The 19321-nt window shown below is 46.0% G+C and overlaps 1 protein-coding gene across 1 annotated transcript in view; it reads right to left on the reverse strand.

Moving 5' to 3' along the window:
• Window positions 1-19321, reverse strand: part of LOC122939290 (neural-cadherin-like) — a 143946-nt gene that overhangs the window by 116107 nt on the left and 8518 nt on the right. The window contains exons 2-6 of the mRNA XM_044295363.1: window positions 11478-11672; window positions 11092-11317; window positions 4835-5039; window positions 2927-3038; window positions 2457-2706 (exon numbers count right to left, since the gene is read on the reverse strand). Of these exons, the coding sequence (XP_044151298.1) occupies window positions 2457-2706; window positions 2927-3038; window positions 4835-5039; window positions 11092-11317; window positions 11478-11672 (988 nt within the window). The remainder of the gene's footprint in view (window positions 1-2456; window positions 2707-2926; window positions 3039-4834; window positions 5040-11091; window positions 11318-11477; window positions 11673-19321) is intronic.

Genomic DNA, 19321 nt, shown 5'->3' on the forward strand with positions numbered 1-19321 from the left:
CACATGTGACCCCACTTTGGAAAGAAGACACCCCAAGGTATTCAATGAGGGGCCTGGCGAGTTCCTAGAAATTTTTTATTTTTTGCATAAGTTAGCGGAAATTGATTTTTTTGGTTTTTTTCTCACAAAGTCTCACTTTCCGCTAACTTAGGACAAAAATTTCAATCTTTCATGGACTCAATATGCCCCTCACGGAATACCTTGGGGTGTCTTCTTTCCGAAATGGGGTCACATGTGGGGTATTTATACTGCCCTGGCTTTTTAGGGGCCCTAAAGCGTGAGAAGAAGTCTGGAATATAAATGTCTAAAAATGTTTACGCATTTGGATTCCGTGAGGGGTATGGTGAGTTCATGGGAGATTTTATTTTTTGACACAAGTTAGTAGAATATGAGACTTAGTAAGAAAAAACAAAAACAAAAACAAACAAAAAATTTCCGCTAACTTGTGCCAAAAAAAATGTCTGAATGGAGCCTTACAGGGGGGGGGTGATCAATGACAGGGGGGGGTGATCAATGACAGGGGGGTGATCAATGACAGGGGGGTGATCAATGACAGGGGGGTAATCACCCATATAGACTCCCGGATCACCCCCCTGTCATTGATCACGCCCCTGGTAAGGCTCCATTCAGACGTCCGTATAATTTTTACGGATCCATGGATCGGATCCGCAAAACACATGCGGACGTCTGAATGGAGCCTTACAGGGGGGTTATCAATGACAGGGGGTGATCAGGGTGATCACCCCCCTGTCACTGATCACCCCCCCTGTAAGGCTCCATTCAGACATCCGCATGATTTTTTACGGATCCATGGATACATGGATCGGATCCACAAAAGACATGCGGACGTCTGAATGGAGCCTTACAGGGGGGTTATCAATGACAGGGGGTGATCAGGGTGATCACCCCCCTGTCACTGATCACCCCCCCTGTAAGGCTCCATTCAGACATCCGCATGATTTTTTACGGATCCATGGATACATGGATCGGATCCACAAAAGACATGCGGACGTCTGAATGGAGCCTTACAGGGGGGTGATCAGGGAGTGTATATGGGTGATCACCCGCCTGTCATTGATCACCCCCTGTAAGGCTCCATTCAGACGTCCGCATGTGTTTTGCGGATCCGATCCATGTATCCATGGATCCGTAAAAATCATGCGGACGTCTGAATGGAACCTTACAGGGGGGTGATCAATGACAGGGGGGTGATTAATGACAGGGGGTGATCAGGGAGTGTATATGGGTGATCACCCGCCTGTCATTGATCACCCCCCTGTAAGGGTCCATTTAGACGTCCGTATGCGTTTTGCGGATCCGATCCATGTATCCGTGGATCCGTAAAAATCATACGGACGTCTGAACGGAGCCTGACAGGGGGGTGATCAATGACAGGGCGGTGATCAATGACAGGGGGTGATCAGGGAGTTTATATGGGGTGATCATGGGTGATCAGGGGTTTATAAGGGGTTAATAAGTGACGGGGGGGGGGTGTAGTGTAGTGTGGTGTTTGGTGCGACTGTACTGACCTACCTGAGTCCTCTGGTGGTCGATCCTAACAAAAGGGACCACCAGAGGACCAGGTAGGAGGTATATTAGACGCTGTTATGAAAACAGCGTCTAATATACCTGTTAGGGGTTAAAAAATTCGGATCTCCAGCCTGCCAGCGAACGATCGCCGCTGGCATGCTGGAGATCCACTCGCTTACCTTCCGTTCCTGTGAGCGCGCGCACCTGTGTGCGCGCGTTCACAGGAAATCTCGCGTATCGCGAGATGACGCATATATGCGTGACTGTGCGCCAGCCTGCCACCTCCGGAACGCACATGTGCGTTAGGCGGTCCGGAGGTGGTTAACTAGTTGTAATTATTACTCAGGGAGTTGTTACTACTGTTGTCTAGACATGTAATCTTATGTACAAGCAGCCATTTTACCATGTGCTTCAGTGTTAATGCAAATGTTATAGTACATGCTATCTATACTTTATACTTATATTTGCTATTTGTATTCTTGTAGTTTTACCAATCAAACAATCCTGTTTTACCAATAAACAAGTTAGACTACAAAGAACAGTCCTCTTATTTGGAAGACAGGAATGGTTTATGCTGAATGTCAGACTGCACACTGTGTGAACATGTATGAAGACAGAACAGAGGGGGGTTCCTAGTGAGAGAACCATTTTATGATGCCCTAATAGATCATAATAGACTTCTTGGCCCTATCCTCTTAGTGTATGTTCACACGTGGCAGATCCATGGCATATTTTCGTATGTCAAATACACAGTATTGTACAGTGGCTGACTAATGTGATCTTCTAACATCTGTCTATGTATCAAAATATTAGTTTGATTGGACTTGTATCCCGTATCTACGGGTTAATGCCTAATCCTTTTTGGTAGCAATAATTTTGACAGTCTTTGCATTATATTGATAGTGTTAATGGTATAAGATTCTTACACAGTTTGGGAGAAAACTGGGACTTCATCATTGATATTCAACATCTGTAGACGCACAGACGCTGTTCCTGTACGAGGAGGGTTTCCTTTGTCTATCGCGATCACTACAAATTCATACATGTGGTTGGCTTTCTCGTAGTCTAGTCTCTGGCTGGACAGGATGACTCCTTGAGATGTGATGGAGAAGTCAGAGCTCTGGGTGAAGTAAGAAATCTCTGCATTGCTCCCGGAGTCACAGTCCTGTGCTGTAACTAATATACAAAGATCACGAAAGCCATTACAGACTTACATTACATACAAATACACAATAAACCATTGCAACAATAATGCTATAATAGAAAATTACTATTTTAAGTTAATTAAAGGATAATCCATAGGATTAGAGGGTTTCATGGATTAGTGGGAGTTGTTGAATAGTGGCTGTATGAAGTCAAAGTCAAGGTCTAGGAAGCAGAGAGTAAAACACTGCACCTTCTAAGATGGATGTGCCCACAGGGATATTTTCTAAAATGCTGTCCTGGCTGTAAATTGACTTATGGAACTCAGGGGAACAGTCGTTATCATCCGTGATGTGAATCATGACCTGGTTATTCAAAAAAGACAAAACTGAGACAAGCTTAATGGAGTAATGAGACTCTACAATCACTGTAGAGAAAAACTTACTTACTCAACTAGTGCAAACAGTCGTAACAACCCCTTTTTACAAGCCCATTCGCTGGTTACCTTACTTTAGGTCAGTGTGTTTTTTTATGTATCATTTTTTAGCCAAAGCAAAAAAGCATCCACTTCGGATTTAAAGGAGTTTCCCTAGGAGTTTTATTACTGATGACCTATCCTCTAGATAGGTCATCAGTGTCTGATGGTGGGGGTCCAACACCCGGGACTCCCGTCAATCAGCTGGCACCCATGCCCGCAGTAGGTCTCTGGATGACCTATCTAGAGGATAGATCATCAGTGTAAAGCATCCAGAAAACCCCTTTAACTAAAAATGCAGAAAACTGCGCTGAACTGTTTGGGCTCTATTCACACAGTCTCCACTGGCAGTACTGACAGACTGTTTGTAAAGGCACCCATACACATTAGAGTACTGTTGTCTGAATTTGACATTTTCTGTAGCACCATTAATGTGTACATGGAGCTGAAGACTCTCCTTGACAGAACATGTCAAAGTAAAAAAGGATCGGGCAAATTACATTTTTTTGCTCGATCATATTGCTCTGCTGGGAAATAAGTTGCCGTCACAGATGTCTGGCAGCAGCTTTAAGGTCCATTCACACGACCGTGTTTCTGGGTCTGCAAAATGCGGAAAGAACACGGCTGGTATCCGTGTTTTGCGGACTGTAAAACTCATAAGCCTCATTCACACGTCAGTGTTTCATGGACGTGTACTGTACGTTTTCGGACAGCACACGTCCCCATTCGTTTTAATGTGTGTATTCAGACATCAGTGTTCTAGCACGGATGCATGCTCTATTTTCGTATATCCGTGTTCACGGATTCATCACGTTCATTATAGTCTATGGGTCCGTTAAAATCATGGATCATTAAGAAGAGATGCTTTTAAAATTATTTTTCAGCTGTTTAGTGTCAGTGAAACACGGATGCAACACGGACAGCAAAAAACTGACTTCATGGACCCAACACGGATCCTTCACGGACAGCTTCACGGATGCATCACTGACCACCTGCTCATGGATTTGAGCACAGACACAGACGTGTGAATGAGGCTTTACGGTCGTGTGAATGTACCCTTATTCTCTCCTCATAGAACACATACACTCTCTGAGAACTGAGTATGCATGTGCACAGGGGAGGAGACAACACCCCCAGGTGGGGTACTCATAGTTGTGCATTTTGAAAGAAGTAAAGAGATTGAGAGATAGAGATACATGTATTGCATCCCTGTGGCTGAAGCAGAGAGAGAAGGTGCATCCCTGTGGCTGAAGCAGAGAGAGAAGGTGCATTTTTTGGAAGACTGACAAAGAGAGGAGACAACCAGGCCTTTCTGCCACATTTGCAGCCCCTAGAACTGCAAGAACCATAGAAATTTCAACCTATGTAAGATCCGGTCCATGCATGATAAAGACGTTGACTGCTGTACTCCATTGCAAGTAAAGAACGGTCCCACCTTTGCATGGACCAACACCTGCATTGCCACAGTATTGCATTGTCCCTTTGCAGATTTTCCATGGAGACCTTGCCTTGCACCCCAATACCAACCAACACCAAGGGCACCCTGAACCACTTCCAGGCAGGAGGCTCGCCCAAAACCAGGGTGTGCCCTGACAGAACAAGGGAGCGCTCTCCTTCACTGTGAACCGGCCCAAGGGAGTGTCGGGGAGGAACAAAGCCACCATAACTACAACCACCCGCTGGTACCTCGGTGACACTGCTGAGTCCGCTCTCTGTCTCCAGAGCTTTCACCAGCAAGTCATAAATACGATGTTCACTCTCGTAGTCCACAGCGCGAGTCAGGCTCAGCTCCCCGCTCTCTTGGTTAATGCTGAACAGACCACTGGGATTCATTAGGATGGTGTAGGTGATAGATTTGCCTTGAAAGGACACCGCTTCCACCACTGCCGTTCTACAAGAAAGAAAAAAAAAGATTTAGCATTATAGCAATTAATTTTTCATTTAAAAATCTTTACCGTGGTTTTACTGGTTTTAATTTATTCTCAGTTTTCCATTGTTTTTAAAAGGGTTTTTTAAGACGTTTATACTGATGACTTATCCTCAGGATAGGTCATCAGTATATGATCGATGGAGGTCTAATACCTGGGACCCCCGTCGATCAGCTGTTAGAGAAGGCACCGGCGCTATTGTGAGCGCCGCGGCCTTATTGCTGCATATCAAGCACAGCGCCGTACATTGCACCTAAAGCCATATAATTGGTTGAGTGTTTGTGGCATATGGGGATCTTTATGAGAAAAGGGGCCAACAAAAGCAACCATATGGGGAGAACCTTGTTTAAAAGGACTTTCCGAAATTTTTTAACTGTGCTTGGTATCGCAGCTTAGCCCCATTAACTTGGCCTAGGAAAAGCTGTGTGAAGGCAGCAGCGCTACTGCGAGCATTAGTGCCTTCTAAAACAGCTGATTGGCGGGGGTCCCGGGTGTCAAACTCCCACCGATGAGATACTGATAGCGTATCCTGAGAATAGGTCATCCATATTTAAGTCTTGGAAAATCCCTTTAATACATCTGATAGTTTTGCTCATTTTTGAAAGGTAAAGCTATGTGCATAAAATTTATTCAGGGAAGGTGTCGCTCACATAAACTGCATGACAGGAGGAGAAACTTGGCTTTCTAGACTAAATAAATGACCATAAAGGTTAAAGATATTGGTACACTGTGGGGTTGGCGGCATGTGCACATTTTATCAAGCAATAGGTTGACACATACAGTACTGACCGCTATCCTGTTGTACTCTATCGTGTGTGTATGCTCTGCCAATCAAAATTTATAGGCATCAGCAGAAGTGCACCCCCTGCTGGCGACCATAATGCTATACTGTCAATTGTCTGGGAAACAATGCAGAAAATAATCATAATCCTGGATGGCAGGACCATAGCGCAGCAATTTAATCTTCTATACTGTTACATCTGAAATGTATATTCATGACTAGTTCTGCATTACCTGTCGATTCTGTCTCTCTAAGCAAAAGAGAAAACAACAGATTCTTCTATCCTAGTTGGTAAAACTGTGCAATATAATGGGGACCCATTTTAAAGAGGAACCTCTCCTGCATTTCCCGTGTACCGGTAATAAAAATTTTGGAGCCTCTTTTCTTATGACTATGTTGTGCCATTCCTTTATTATTCCAGCTAGAAGTTATGAATGATGGGCCACTTAACCCCTTATGGACCGGGCTCATTTTCACCTTAAGGACCAGGCCATTTTTTGGAAATCTGACCAGTGTCACTTTATGTGTGAATAACTTTAAAACGCTTTTACTTATCCAGGCCATTCTGAGATTGTTTTTTCGTCACATATTGTACTGGAGTAAACAAAAAACATTTTTATTTATAAAAAAAATACCAAATTTTTAAAAAATTAGCAAATTTCCAAGTTTCAATTTCTCTACCTCTATAATACATAGTAATACCTCCAAAAATAGTCATTACTTTACATTCCCCATATATCTACTTTATGTTTGGATCATTTTGGGAATGCCATTTTATTTTTTGGGAACCTTACAAGGCTTAGAAGTTTAGAAGCAAATCTTGAAATTTTTCTGAAATTTTCCAAAACCCACTTTTTAAGGACCAGTTCAGGTCTGAAGTCACTTTGTGAGGTTTACATAATTTAAACCACCTAAAAATGACCCCATTTTGGAAACTACATTTTAAAAACTTTGTTAACCCTTTAGGTGTTCCACAAGAGTTATTGGCAAATGGAGATGAAATTTCAGAATTTCAATTTTTGGGCAAATTTTCCATTTTAATCCATTTTTTCCTGTAACAAAGCAAGGGTTAACAGCCAAACAAGACTGTATCTTTATTGCCCTGACTCTGCCGTTTACAGAAACACCCCATATGTGGCCGTAAACTACTGTACGGCCACACAGCTGGGCGTAGAGTGAAAGGTGCGCCGTTTGGTTTTTGGAAGGCAGATTTTGCTGGACTGGTTTATTTACACCATGTCCCATTTGAAGCTCCCCCTGATGCACCTCTATATTTATTGCCCTGATTCTGTAGTTTATAGAAATACCCCATATCTGGTCGTAAACTACTATACGGGCACACGGCAGGGCGCAGAAGGAAAGGAACACCATATGGTTTCTGAAAGGCAGATTTTGCTGGATTGGTTTTTAGACACCATGTCCCATTTGAAGCCGCCTGATGCACCTCTAGAATAGAAACCTCAAATAAGTAACCCCATTTTGGAAACTACGGGATAAGGTGGCAGTTTTGTTGGTACTATTTTAGGGTACATATGATTTTTGGTTGCTCTATATTACACTTTTTGTGAGGCAAGGTAACAAAAAATAGAAATTCTGAAATTTCATCTCCATTTGCCATTAACTCTTGTGGAACACTTAAAGGGTTAACAAAGTTTGTAAAATCAGTTTTGAATACCTTGAGGGGTGTAGTTTCTTAAATGGGGTAACTTTTTGGAGTTTCTACTCTAGGGGTGCATCAGGGGGGGTTTCAAATGGAACATGGTGTCAAAAAACCAGTCCAGCAAAAACTGCCTTCCAAAAACCATATGGCATTCCTTTCCTTCTGCGCCCTGCCGTGTGGCCATACAGCAGTTTACAACCACATATGGGGAATTTAAGTAAACTACAGAATCAGGGCAATAAATATTGAGTTTTGTTTGGCTGTTAACCCTTGCTTTGTTATGGGAAAAATGGATTAAAATGGAAAATTTGCCCAAAATTTTGTCACCGTTTTTATTTTTTGTTATTTACAACGTTCATCTGACAGGTTAGATCATGTGCTATTTTTATAGAGCAGGTTCTTACGGACGCAGTGATACCTAATATGTATACCTTTTTTTTTTTTTATTTAGGTTTTACACAATAATATTTTTGAAACAAATAAAATCATGTTTTAGTGTCTCCATAGTCTGAGAGCCATAGTTTTTTTCAGTTTTTAGGCAATTGTCTCAGGTTGGGTATTATTTTTGCGGGATGAGATGACGGTTAGAGTGGCACTATTTTGGGGGGCATACGACTTTCTGATCGCCTGCTATTACACTTTATGTGATGTAAGGTGACAAAAAATAACTTTTTTGACACCGTTTTTATTTTTTTTTTAAATTGCGGTCTTCACCTCAGGTTTAAGGTCATGTGGTATTTTTATAGAGCAGGTTCTTACGGATGCGGCGATACCTAATATGTCTACTTTTAATTTTTTTTTTACGTTTAACATAAAAAAGCATTTTTGAAGCAAAAAAATTCATGTTTTAGTCTGAGAGCCATAGTTGTTTTATTTTTTGAGCCATTGTCTTATGTAGGGGCTATTTTTTTGTGGGATGAGGTGATGGTTAGATTGGTACTAATTTGGCGTACATACATCTTTTTTAATCACTTTTATTACCTTTTTTGGGAAGTAAGGTGGGCAAAATTTTAATTTTATCATAGTTTTTGTTTTTATGGCATTCACTGTGCAGGAAAAGTAACATGACCGTTTTATATATCAGATCGTTACGGACGCGGTGATATCAAACATGTGTAGGGAATTTTATTTTTAAAATTTTTAATCAGTGATAAATATGTTTTTTTATTTTTACATTTTTTTCTCCCACTTTTTAACATTTTTTTTTTACCCAGACCCACTTGGTTCTTGAAGATCCAGTGGGTCTGATGTCTGTATAATACAATACAGTACACTACATAGTGTACTGTACTATATTTTCACTTTACTTAGTCTGATCAGACTTCTGCCTTTAGCAGAAGTCTGATCAGCACCATGGACAGACGGAAGCCTGTGAAGGCGTCCGGTTGCCATGGTAACCATTACTCGCTGCCACAACAGAGCAGCGGATGATGGGGATGGAGGGGGGCCCCCTCCCTCTGTGATCCCGTCAAGAATCGGGGGCTGAAAAGGCACAGCAGCCCCCTATGGGAGAGGGAGGGAGCTCCCTCCCTGTTAACCCCTTCCATACAGTGGTCCCTACAGACCGCAGCATGGAAGGGGTTAAACGGCTGACATCTGTGTGATGATGTCAGCAGTTTCAAGCAGAGTGTCAGCAATGTGCTGACACTCTGCCTGCTAACCGCTCGGCCATCCTGAAAATGAGAGGGAGGGCGGGCGGATGATTGCGTGACTGCCCGCCCGCTTTGCCGCCCGCACTGCCGGCCGCCTGCCCGTTAAACGTAAAAAAAGGGCATTTTGAAGTTTCTGATCCCGCGGGGATCAGAAACTTCCGAAACCGCTGCAAACCGCAGGTCTGAATTGACCTGCGGTTTGCAGCGATCGCCGATACAGGGGGTCGCAGGACCCCCCTCAGCATTGACCCAGGGTGCCTGCTGACTGATTTAGCGGCGGTAATCGGAAGTATACAGGACGTACCTGTACGCCCTGTGTCCTTAAGTACCAGGACATCAGGGCGTACAGGTACGCCCTGTGTCCATAAGAGGTTAAATAAAGCTTGTAGGAGTAGCCCTAAGCCACATTTGTGCCAGTGACACAGTGGATCCACATCCACTTACGCAACAATTACAATACAGTATGTATTACATTTAGCGATGAGCGAAGTTTTGCCGAATTTTACCCAAAAATTTGCTTCCTGACAAATTACTTTGCCACTAAGCACACTTCTTCGTAGTGGGTGCAATGACAGGGAACGCCGTCATTGAACCCCTCAGATGCCACGTTTATTGTTAATCGTGGCATCTGAGTTTAATATTAAAGTGGATAATAAAAAAAGTCAATAAAATCATACTTACTTCATCCGTTTCAGCGAGGCCGCCATCTTGATTAAAGATTCAGCGCGAAATCTCGCGTTGCCCGTGATGACGTCACCAAGTTACCCAACATGGTGACGTCGTACGTCACCGCGCACGGGATTTTGTGCAGGATATTTAATCAAGATGGCAGCGGACGGCTCTTTGAGCTCAAATTGATGAGGTAAGTATAAAAATTTTTTTTAACCCATTTCAGGGAAAATCAATTGATTATCACGAAACACGAGGAAATTCGGCTTTGCAGCTAATCGAATTTTCGCTGAAATTCGAATTGAAGTCCACTTCGTGGTCTTTAACTCGCTCAACACTAATTACATTATGACCTTACTTGCTCTGGTCTCATGTCCACCTTGGTTTTATTCAATAGGATAAGGCTATACTATTTAAAGTGGTTTTCTGGGATTTATGAATATCTAATTGTGGGGGTCTGATTACCGGCACCCCCGCTGATCAGCTCAGGCTGTGGCCTCTTCCTAGCCTAGGGACATCACGTTCATCGATCACATGGCTTAGTTGCAACTCAGTCCCATGCATTTCTTGAGAATAGGTCATCAATATAGGAGTCCCACAAAACCCCTTTAAACTACAGACTGTTGAATCAAAACTAGCTATTAGGAAGGGTTACAGCAACCTGAATTGCGCAAGCATACTTGCAGTGTGTCGAGTTGATTCTATCTGCCATTTGTACACCACAATATAGAACTAGGGTGGTAATTTCTTAGGACCGGCGTTTTAGACTCCGGTCTTAATAACCCCTTGCCCTGGCGTTGGATCCACCAAAGTTATGTAGAGGCGCCAGTCTCTACATAACTTTGTTGCATCCACCGCCAGTCTAAATGTAAGCCAGCTTCCTCGATAGCTTAAATTTAGACCATTTTCTACACCAAAAACAGGCGTCCTCTCTGCCCATGCCACGCCCACTTTTTTAGACCTGGCGTGAGTGGGAAAAAGACTCAGATTGCGGCGCAAAGGTCCTTTGTACCACAATATGTGCCAGATACACTCCAGAAAACTGGCGTATATCTGATAGTAAATTACCCCCTAGATTTATATTCTAAAAGAGCTGCTGGATTTCTTCTCTCCTCCAATTCTATGAGTCTGGGTTTTACCCCACCCCCAACATGGACCCCTATTGTGAGCAATGTCCATGAAGCTGACTGGCTTGGGCTATCTGTTTTCCTTTACATAACACACACATTCACAAAACTGAGGTTTCTACTTACTTCTCCCCAACGGCTGTGTTTTCTAGGACATACAGACTGTAAGTCATATTGGTAAACTGCGGTGGTCGTAATCCAACCAGGATGGAGATAGACGCGTATGGGCTCTTTTTTCCGTGTTTATCGGTGGCCTGAACTGTGAGAGCATATTCCATGTTCCACATTAATGATAAACCAGTTGTACTGATAACTCCAGTATCTTTATCCACCTCGAAGCGCTGGTCACCACCTGCAGAGAATCCAAAAAGTCAGAAATACAGTTTTAATAACTCAATATAGGATGACTTATATATACATGTTTTTTTTCTATTTTAATTGGATGTAGGTCTGCATGGGAGCTATAGACACACCATAGACACATACTTCTTGAGTATAAAGCTTGATGTTACCTTCCATGAGATGGTAAGATATGCCACCCCCAGAGCTCTCGTCATTGTAGTAATGGGCCAACAGCTGGTACACAAAAGTGCCTTTTGGTGCTTCAAGGTTCACACAAGCCAGGTACGGGAATGGGTACATGGTCCACTCCAGACTCTCCTCTCGGGGAACAACAATGGTTATGTGGCACAAATACCAGTCATCATCTGCAAACAGATGAATCAACACACATGAATTTCAAGAACAACTTTTTTCATGAAGTAATTGTCCCTGTATTACTTGTATTCTGTATCACAAGGTTAATTGTAAGCATTTAAAGGGGTTATCTGCGCTACAGATATTGATGACCTATCATCGTAGCAGGGTCAAAACTACCACCTTAGCAGCCGTAGGGCCTCGTTTGCCAGTAATGATTACTGTGTGCGCGTGTACTCTCAGGCGAGTGTACTGCCCTGGAGCAAGGACACTTTGGACTATGAATGTTTGTGGACATTTGCCCCTAATGCTTCTATGCAAAGCCATCAACTCACTACTTTAGTGCACTTGGAAGGGTTAACTTACACTATGATTTATGCAGTTGTTTACACTTCTACTGTTTCGTTGTTGAACTACATTTTATATGTTTATTGTAATACATCCAATTCATTTGCACTGTTATTGCACTATATCTGCACTGTCCTGTGGAAAGGACAGCCAGCTAATACTGAGAGATTTTAGGATTATTTATCTATGCACTGTGAAATCTTGCACAATTACTATAAGGGACTATACAAAGTTTTGGAGGGGGAAAAAACAGAAACACTGACCTTTTGGCTGTCAATTTTAGCTCTGTTGATTATGTCTGGAAAAACTGCTTAGTCATTCCCATAGACTTGTTTTGAAACTCTAAAGAAGTCTATGACAAACTGAAATTGCAACATGGTTGCTGTTTAGACTGTGCTTCTCCGTCCTAGTTCTCCATTCTAGAAGGTTCTAGTTCAGTTCGAAACTGTATATAAGGAGAGCAGTCAGAGCCCCTAGTTGTATGAAGACAGGAACTTTGCTAGACTGCACGAGTGACCAGAAGAAGATGCTGAGATGGGAATACTCCGACACAGACTCTGAGTCACCATCCCTTTGACCAGACGGCAGTGGGATGACTGAGTCACAGACCCTGGGCCACCAACCCTTTGGCCAGGGTACCAGCCTTGTGAGATAGAGGAACAGCTAGCTAAGGCCTTTCCTCAGTGCAGAACATTCTTCTGCCAGGGAGGAGACTGGAGAAGCCATCTCAGTGCCTTGCCTGTATTGTTTTGGAGTTCATCCAGTAAAGAAGCACACTGGTTTATTACAAACCCTGACTCTCTGGACTTATTTCCCATTGGGGTGCACCACGCTTTACCATCTCCTCCAAAGAGCAGCAACACGTGGTGACACCTCAATGGGGGACCCATCTAGACTGTGGTCTGAAATTTGGGCCCGACTACTGTATCTGTCATCCATTAGGACTCTGGCCTCATTCCCCAACCTGTGTTCTTCCTGGCAGGTGCAATGCAGTGACATAATTGCACCTGCTGAGCTAAATAGGAGAGGCCTGTTCGCTCTCCTGCTCAACTCAGCTTGTGCAATGATGTCAGTGCATTGCGCCTTCTGTTGGGAAGAGCACAATGTGCTCCGTTTATCAGGGGAACTGAGCTGGGTAAGAATTGCTATTTTAATTTTATTAACACCATAGGAGTTTCCCTACTGTAAGGGGGTCACTAAAGCAGCAACAGCACTACTGTAAGGGGGGTTACTAAGAGGGCATAACTACTGTGTGGGGGACTAAGGTGGCCCAGGCAGTATGCTGGAAAGTAGAGTCTTGATTTTTCCTCCTGTCCTGTGCATTTTTATTTTTTACATGACTGGGTGCAACTTCCACTGGCCGGCCGTGAGGAGGGCTCAGGCAGCCCCCTGGGAAATTTCCCTGTAAAGTCTATGGCCAATCTGCCTCTGACTGGGTGTGTGGGAGATTGTATGGCTAGCATGGGCGGTTTTGACTAGCCGTGGGAGGGGGCAAGCCTTTTCTAGTTATGCCCCTGATCGTTAAGATAGGTCTTCAATATCACATCGTTGGGGGTCTGACAACTAGCAACCCCACCGATCAGCTGTTTCACTCAGCCGCAGTACCAGAAACTATACAGAAGCAGAAGTCTGTGTCAACTGTGTAATTTCTGCTGCTGGCGTACTGAGCTGCAGTACCCTGACATGACCACTACATATTGTATACAGCCTTTTGCTTCCAGCTCCCATCTCTATATAGCAGGGGTGGCCAGGTGTTGGACCTCCGCCGATCTAATATTGATGACCTATCCTGAGGATAGGTCATCAATAGTACAAGCCTGGAGAACCCCTTTAAAGCCATTTACGTAGGGAAATCATATTGAACATGGTATCTGATCTGCAGGTAGTATGTTATAGAGCAGGAGGAGCTGAGCAGATAATTATATAGGGGGAGATTTATCAAAACTGGTGCAATGGAAAACTGGCTTAGTTGCACTTAGCAACCAATCAAATTCCAACTTTCATTTTCCTAAGGCGCTCTGAAAAATGAAAGGTGGGATCTGATTGATTCCTATGGGCAACTAGGCTAGATTTTCTTTACACCGGTTTTGATAAATACCCCCCCCCCCCCAATCCTAGTGTTGTGGGCAAATATCCAGTATAAGGACTAGAGTTGAGCGAACACCTGGATGTTCGGGTTCGAGAAGTTCGGCCGAACATCCCGGAAATGTTCGGGTTCGGGATCCGAACCCGATCCGAACTTCGTCCCGAACCCGAACCCCATTGAAGTCAATGGGGACCCGAACTTTTCGGCACTAAAAAGGCTGTAAAACAGCCCAGGAAAGAGCTAGAGGGCTGCAAAAGGCAGCAACATGTAGGTAAATCCCCTGCAAACAAATGTGGATAGGGAAATGAATTAAAATAAAATTAAATAAATAAAAATTAACCAAAATCAATTGGAGAGAGGTTCCATAGCAGAGAATCTGGCTTCCCGTCACCCACCACTGGAACAGTCCATTCTCAGATATTTAGGCCCCGGCACCCAGGCAGAGGAGAGAGGTCCCGTAACAGAGAATCTGTCTTCATGTCAGCAGAGAATTAGTCTGCATGTCATAGCAGAGAATGAGGCTTCACGTCAGCCACCACTGCAACAGTCCATTGGCATATATTTAGGCCCAGCACCCAGGCAGAGGAGGGAGGTCCCGTAACAGAGAATCTGTCTTCATGTCAGCAGAGAATTAGTCTGCATGTCATAGCAGAGAATGAGGCTTCACGTCAGCCACCACTGCAACAGTCCATTGGCATATATTTAGGCCCAGCACACACACAGGCAGAGGAGAGAGGTCCCGTAACAGAGAATCTGGCTTCATGTCAGCAGAGAATCAGTCTGCATGTCATAGCAGAGAATGAGGCTTCACGTCAGCCACCACTGCAACAGTCCATTGGCATATATTTAGGCCCAGCACACACACAGGCAGAGGAGAGAGGTCCCGTAACAGAGGATCTGGCTTCATGTCAGCAGAGAATCAGTCTGCATGTCATAGCAGAGAATCAGGCTTCACGTCAGCCACCACTGCAACAGTCCATTGTCATAAATTTAGGCCCAGCACCCAGGCAGAGGAGAGAGGTCCCGTAACAGACAATCTGGCTTCATGTCAGCAGAGAATTAGTCTGCATGTCATAGCAGAGAATGAGGCTTCACGTCAGCCACCACTGCAACAGTCCATTGGCATATATTTAGGCCTAGCACACAGGCAGAGGAGAGAGGTCCCGTAACAGAGAATCTGTCTTCATGTCAGCAGAGAATCAGTCTGCATGTCATAGCAGAGAATGAGGCTTCACGTCACCCACCACTGCAACAGTCCATTGGCATATATTTAGGCCTAGCACACAGGCAGAGCAGAGAGGTCCCGTAACAGACAATCTGGCTTCATGACAGCAGAGAATCAGTCTGCATGTCATAGCAGAGAATGAGGCTTCACGTCACCCACCACTGCAACAGTCCATTGGCATATATTTAGGCCTAGCACACAGGCAGAGCAGAGAGGTCCCGTAACAGACGATCTGGCTTCATGTCAGCAGAGAATCAGTCTGCATGTCATAGCAGAGAATCAGGCTTCACGTCAGCCACCACTGCAACAGTCCATTGGCATAAATTTAGGCCCAGCACCCAGGCAGAGGAGGGAGGTCCCGTAACAGAGAATCTGTCTTCATGTCAGCAGAGAATTAGTCTGCATGTCATAGCAGAGAATGAGGCTTCACGTCAGCCACCACTGCAACAGTCCATTGGCATATATTTAGGCCCAGCACACACACAGGCAGAGGAGAGAGGTCCCGTAACAGACAATCTGGCTTCATGTCAGCAGAGAATTAGTCTGCATGTCATAGCAGAGAATGAGGCTTCACGTCAGCCACCACTGCAACAGTCCATTGGCATATATTTAGGCCCAGCACACAGGCAGAGCAGAGAGGTCCCGTAACAGAGAATCTGTCTTCATGTCAGCAGAGAATTAGTCTGCATGTCATAGCAGAGAATCAGGCTTCACGTCACCCACCACTGCAACAGTCCATTGGCATATATTTAGGCCCAGCACCCAGGCAGAGGAGGGAGGTCCCGTAACAGACAATCTGGCTTCATGTCAGCAGAGAATTAGTCTGCATGTCATAGCAGAGAATCAGGCTTCATGTCAGCCACCACTGCAACAGTCCATTGGCATATATTTAGGCCTAGCACACAGGCAGAGGAGAGGTTCATTCAACTTTGGGTAGCATCGCAATATAATGGTAAAATGAAAATAAAAATAGGATTGAATGAGGAAGTGCCCTGGAGTCCAATAATATATGGTTATGGGGAGGTAGTTAATGTCTAATCTGGACAAGGGACGGACAGGTCCTGTGGGATCCATGCCTGGTTCATTTTTATGAACGTCAGCTTGTCCACATTGGCTGTAGACAGGCGGCTGCGTTTGTCTGTAATGACGCCCCCTGCCGTGCTGAATACACGTTCAGACAAAACGCTGGCTGCCGGGCAGGCCAGCACCTCCAAGGCATAAAAGGCTAGCTCTGGCCACGTGGACAATTTAGAGACCCAGAAGTTGAATGGGGCCGAACCATCAGTCAGTACGTGGAGGGGTGTGCACACGTACTGTTCCACCATGTTAGTGAAATGTTGCCTCCTGCTAACACGTTGCGTATCAGGTGGTGGTGCAGTTAGCTGTGGCGTGTTGACAAAAGTTTTCCACATCTCTGCCATGCTAACCCTGCCCTCAGAGGAGCTGGCCGTGACACAGCTGCCTTGGCGACCTCTTGCTCCTCCTCTGCCTTGGCCTTGGGCTTCCACTTGTTCCCCTGTGACATTTGGGAATGCTCTCAGTAGCGCGTCTACCAACGTGCGCTTGTACTCGCGCATCTTCCTATCACGCTCCAGTGCAGGAAGTAAGGTGGGCACATTGTCTTTGTAGCGTGGATCCAGCAGGGTGGCAACCCAGTAGTCCGCACAGGTTAAAATGTGGGCAACTCTGCTGTCGTTGCGCAGGCACTGCAGCATGTAGTCGCTCATGTGTGCCAGGCTGCCCAGGGATAAGGACAAGCTGTCCTCTGTGGGAGGCGTATCGTCATCGTCCTGCCTTTCCCCCCAGCCACGCACCAGTGATGGACCCGAGCTGCGTTGGGTGCCACCCCGCTGTGACCATGCTTCATCCTCATCCTCCTCCACCTCCTCCTCATCCTCGTCCTCCTCGTCCTCCAGTAGTGGGCCCTGGCTGGCCACATTTGTACCTGGCCTCTGCTGTTGCCAAAAACCTCCCTCTGAGTCACTTCGAAGAGACTGGCCTGAAAGTGCTAAAAATGACCCCTCTTCCTCCTCCTCCTCCTCCTCCTCCTGGGCCACCTCCTCTTCCATCATCGCCCTAAGTGTTTTCTCAAGGAGACATAGAAGTGGTATTGTAACGCTGATAACGGTGTCATCGCCACTGGCCATGTTGGTGGAGTACTCGAAACAGCGCAACAGGGCACACAGGTCTCGCATGGAGGCCCAGTCATTGGTGGTGAAGTGGTGCTGTTCTGTAGTGCGACTGACCCGTGCGTGCTGCAGCTGAAACTCCACTATGGCCTGCTGCTGCTCGCACAGTCTGTCCAGCATGTGCAAGGTGGAGTTCCACCTGGTGGGCACGTCGCATATGAGGCGGTGAGCGGGAAGGCCGAAGTTACGCTGTAGCGCAGACAGGCGAGCAGCAGCAGGATGTGAACGCCGGAAGCGCGAACAGACGGCCCGCACTTTATGCAGCAGCTCTGACATGTCGGGGTAGTTGTGAATGAACTTCTGCACCACCAAATTCAGCACATGCGCCAAGCAAGGGATGTGCGTCAAATTGGCTAGTCCCAGAGCTGCAACGAGATTTCGCCCATTATCACACACCACCAGGCCGGGCTTGAGGCTCACCGGCAGCAACCACTCGTCGGTCTGTTGTTCTATACCCCGCCACAACTCCTGTGCGGTGTGGGGCCTGTCCCCCAAACATATGAGTTTCAGAATGGCCTGCTGACGTTTACCCCGGGCTGTGCTGAAGTTGGTGGTGAAGGTGTGTGGCTGACTGGATGAGCAGGTGGAAGAAGAGGAGGAGGAAGCCGAGAAGGAGGAGGTGGCAACAGGAGGCAAAGAATGTTGCCCTGCGATCCTTGGCGGCGGAAGGACGTGCGCCAAACAGCTCTCCGCCTGGGGCCCAGCTGCCACTACATTTACCCAGTGTGCAGTTAGGGAGATATAGCGTCCCTGGCCGTGCTTACTGGTCCACGTATCTGTGGTTAGGTGGACCTTGCCACAGATGGCGTTGCGCAGTGCACACTTGATTTTATCGGATACTTGGTTGTGCAGGGAAGGCACGGCTCTCTTGGAGAAGTAGTGCCGGCTGGGAACAACATACTGTGGGACAGCAAGCGACATGAGCTGTTTGAAGCTGTCTGTGTCCACCAGCCTAAATGACAGCATTTCATAGGCCAGTAGTTTAGAAATGCTGGCATTCAGGGCCAGGGATCGAGGGTGGCTAGGTGGGAATTTACGCTTTCTATCAAATGTTTGTGAGATGGAGAGCTGAACGCTGGCGTGTGACATGGTTGAGACGCTTGGTGACGGAGGTGGTGGTGGTGGTGTTGGTGGTACATCCCCTGTTTGCTGGGCGGCAGGTGCCAACGTTCCTCCAGAGGCGGAGGAAGAGGCCGAGGCGGCAGCAGCAGAATAGGCCGAGGCGGCAGCAGCAGAAGAGGTAGCAGGGGGAGCCTGAGTGACTTCCTTGGTTTTAAGGTGTTTACTCCACTGCAGTTCATGCTTTGCATGCAGGTGCCTGGTCATGCAGGTTGTGCTCAGGTTCAGAACGTTAATGCCTCGCTTCAGGCTCTGATGGCACAGCGTGCAAACCACTCGGGTCTTGTCGTCAGCACATTGTTTGAAGAAGTGCCATGCCAGGGAACTCCTTGAAGCTGCCTTTGGGGTGCTCGGTCCCAGATGGCGGCGGTCAGTAGCAGGCGGAGTCTCTTGGCGGCGGGTGTTCTGCTTTTGCCCACTGCTCCCTCTTTTGCTACGCTGTTGGCTCGGTCTCACCACTGCCTCTTCCTCCGAACTGTGAAAGTCAGTGGCACGACCTTCATTCCATGTGGGGTCTAGGACCTCATCGTCCCCTGCATCGTCTTCCACCCAGTCTTGATCCCTGACCTCCTGTTCAGTCTGCACACTGCAGAAAGACGCAGCAGTTGGCACCTGTGTTTCGTCATCATCAGAGACATGCTGAGGTGGTATTCCCATGTCCTCATCATCAGGAAACATAAGTGGTTGTGCGTC

The sequence above is a fragment of the Bufo gargarizans genome, chromosome 5, assembly GCF_014858855.1.
Source record: "Bufo gargarizans isolate SCDJY-AF-19 chromosome 5, ASM1485885v1, whole genome shotgun sequence".
In the NCBI taxonomy this organism is placed as follows: domain Eukaryota; kingdom Metazoa; phylum Chordata; class Amphibia; order Anura; family Bufonidae; genus Bufo; species Bufo gargarizans.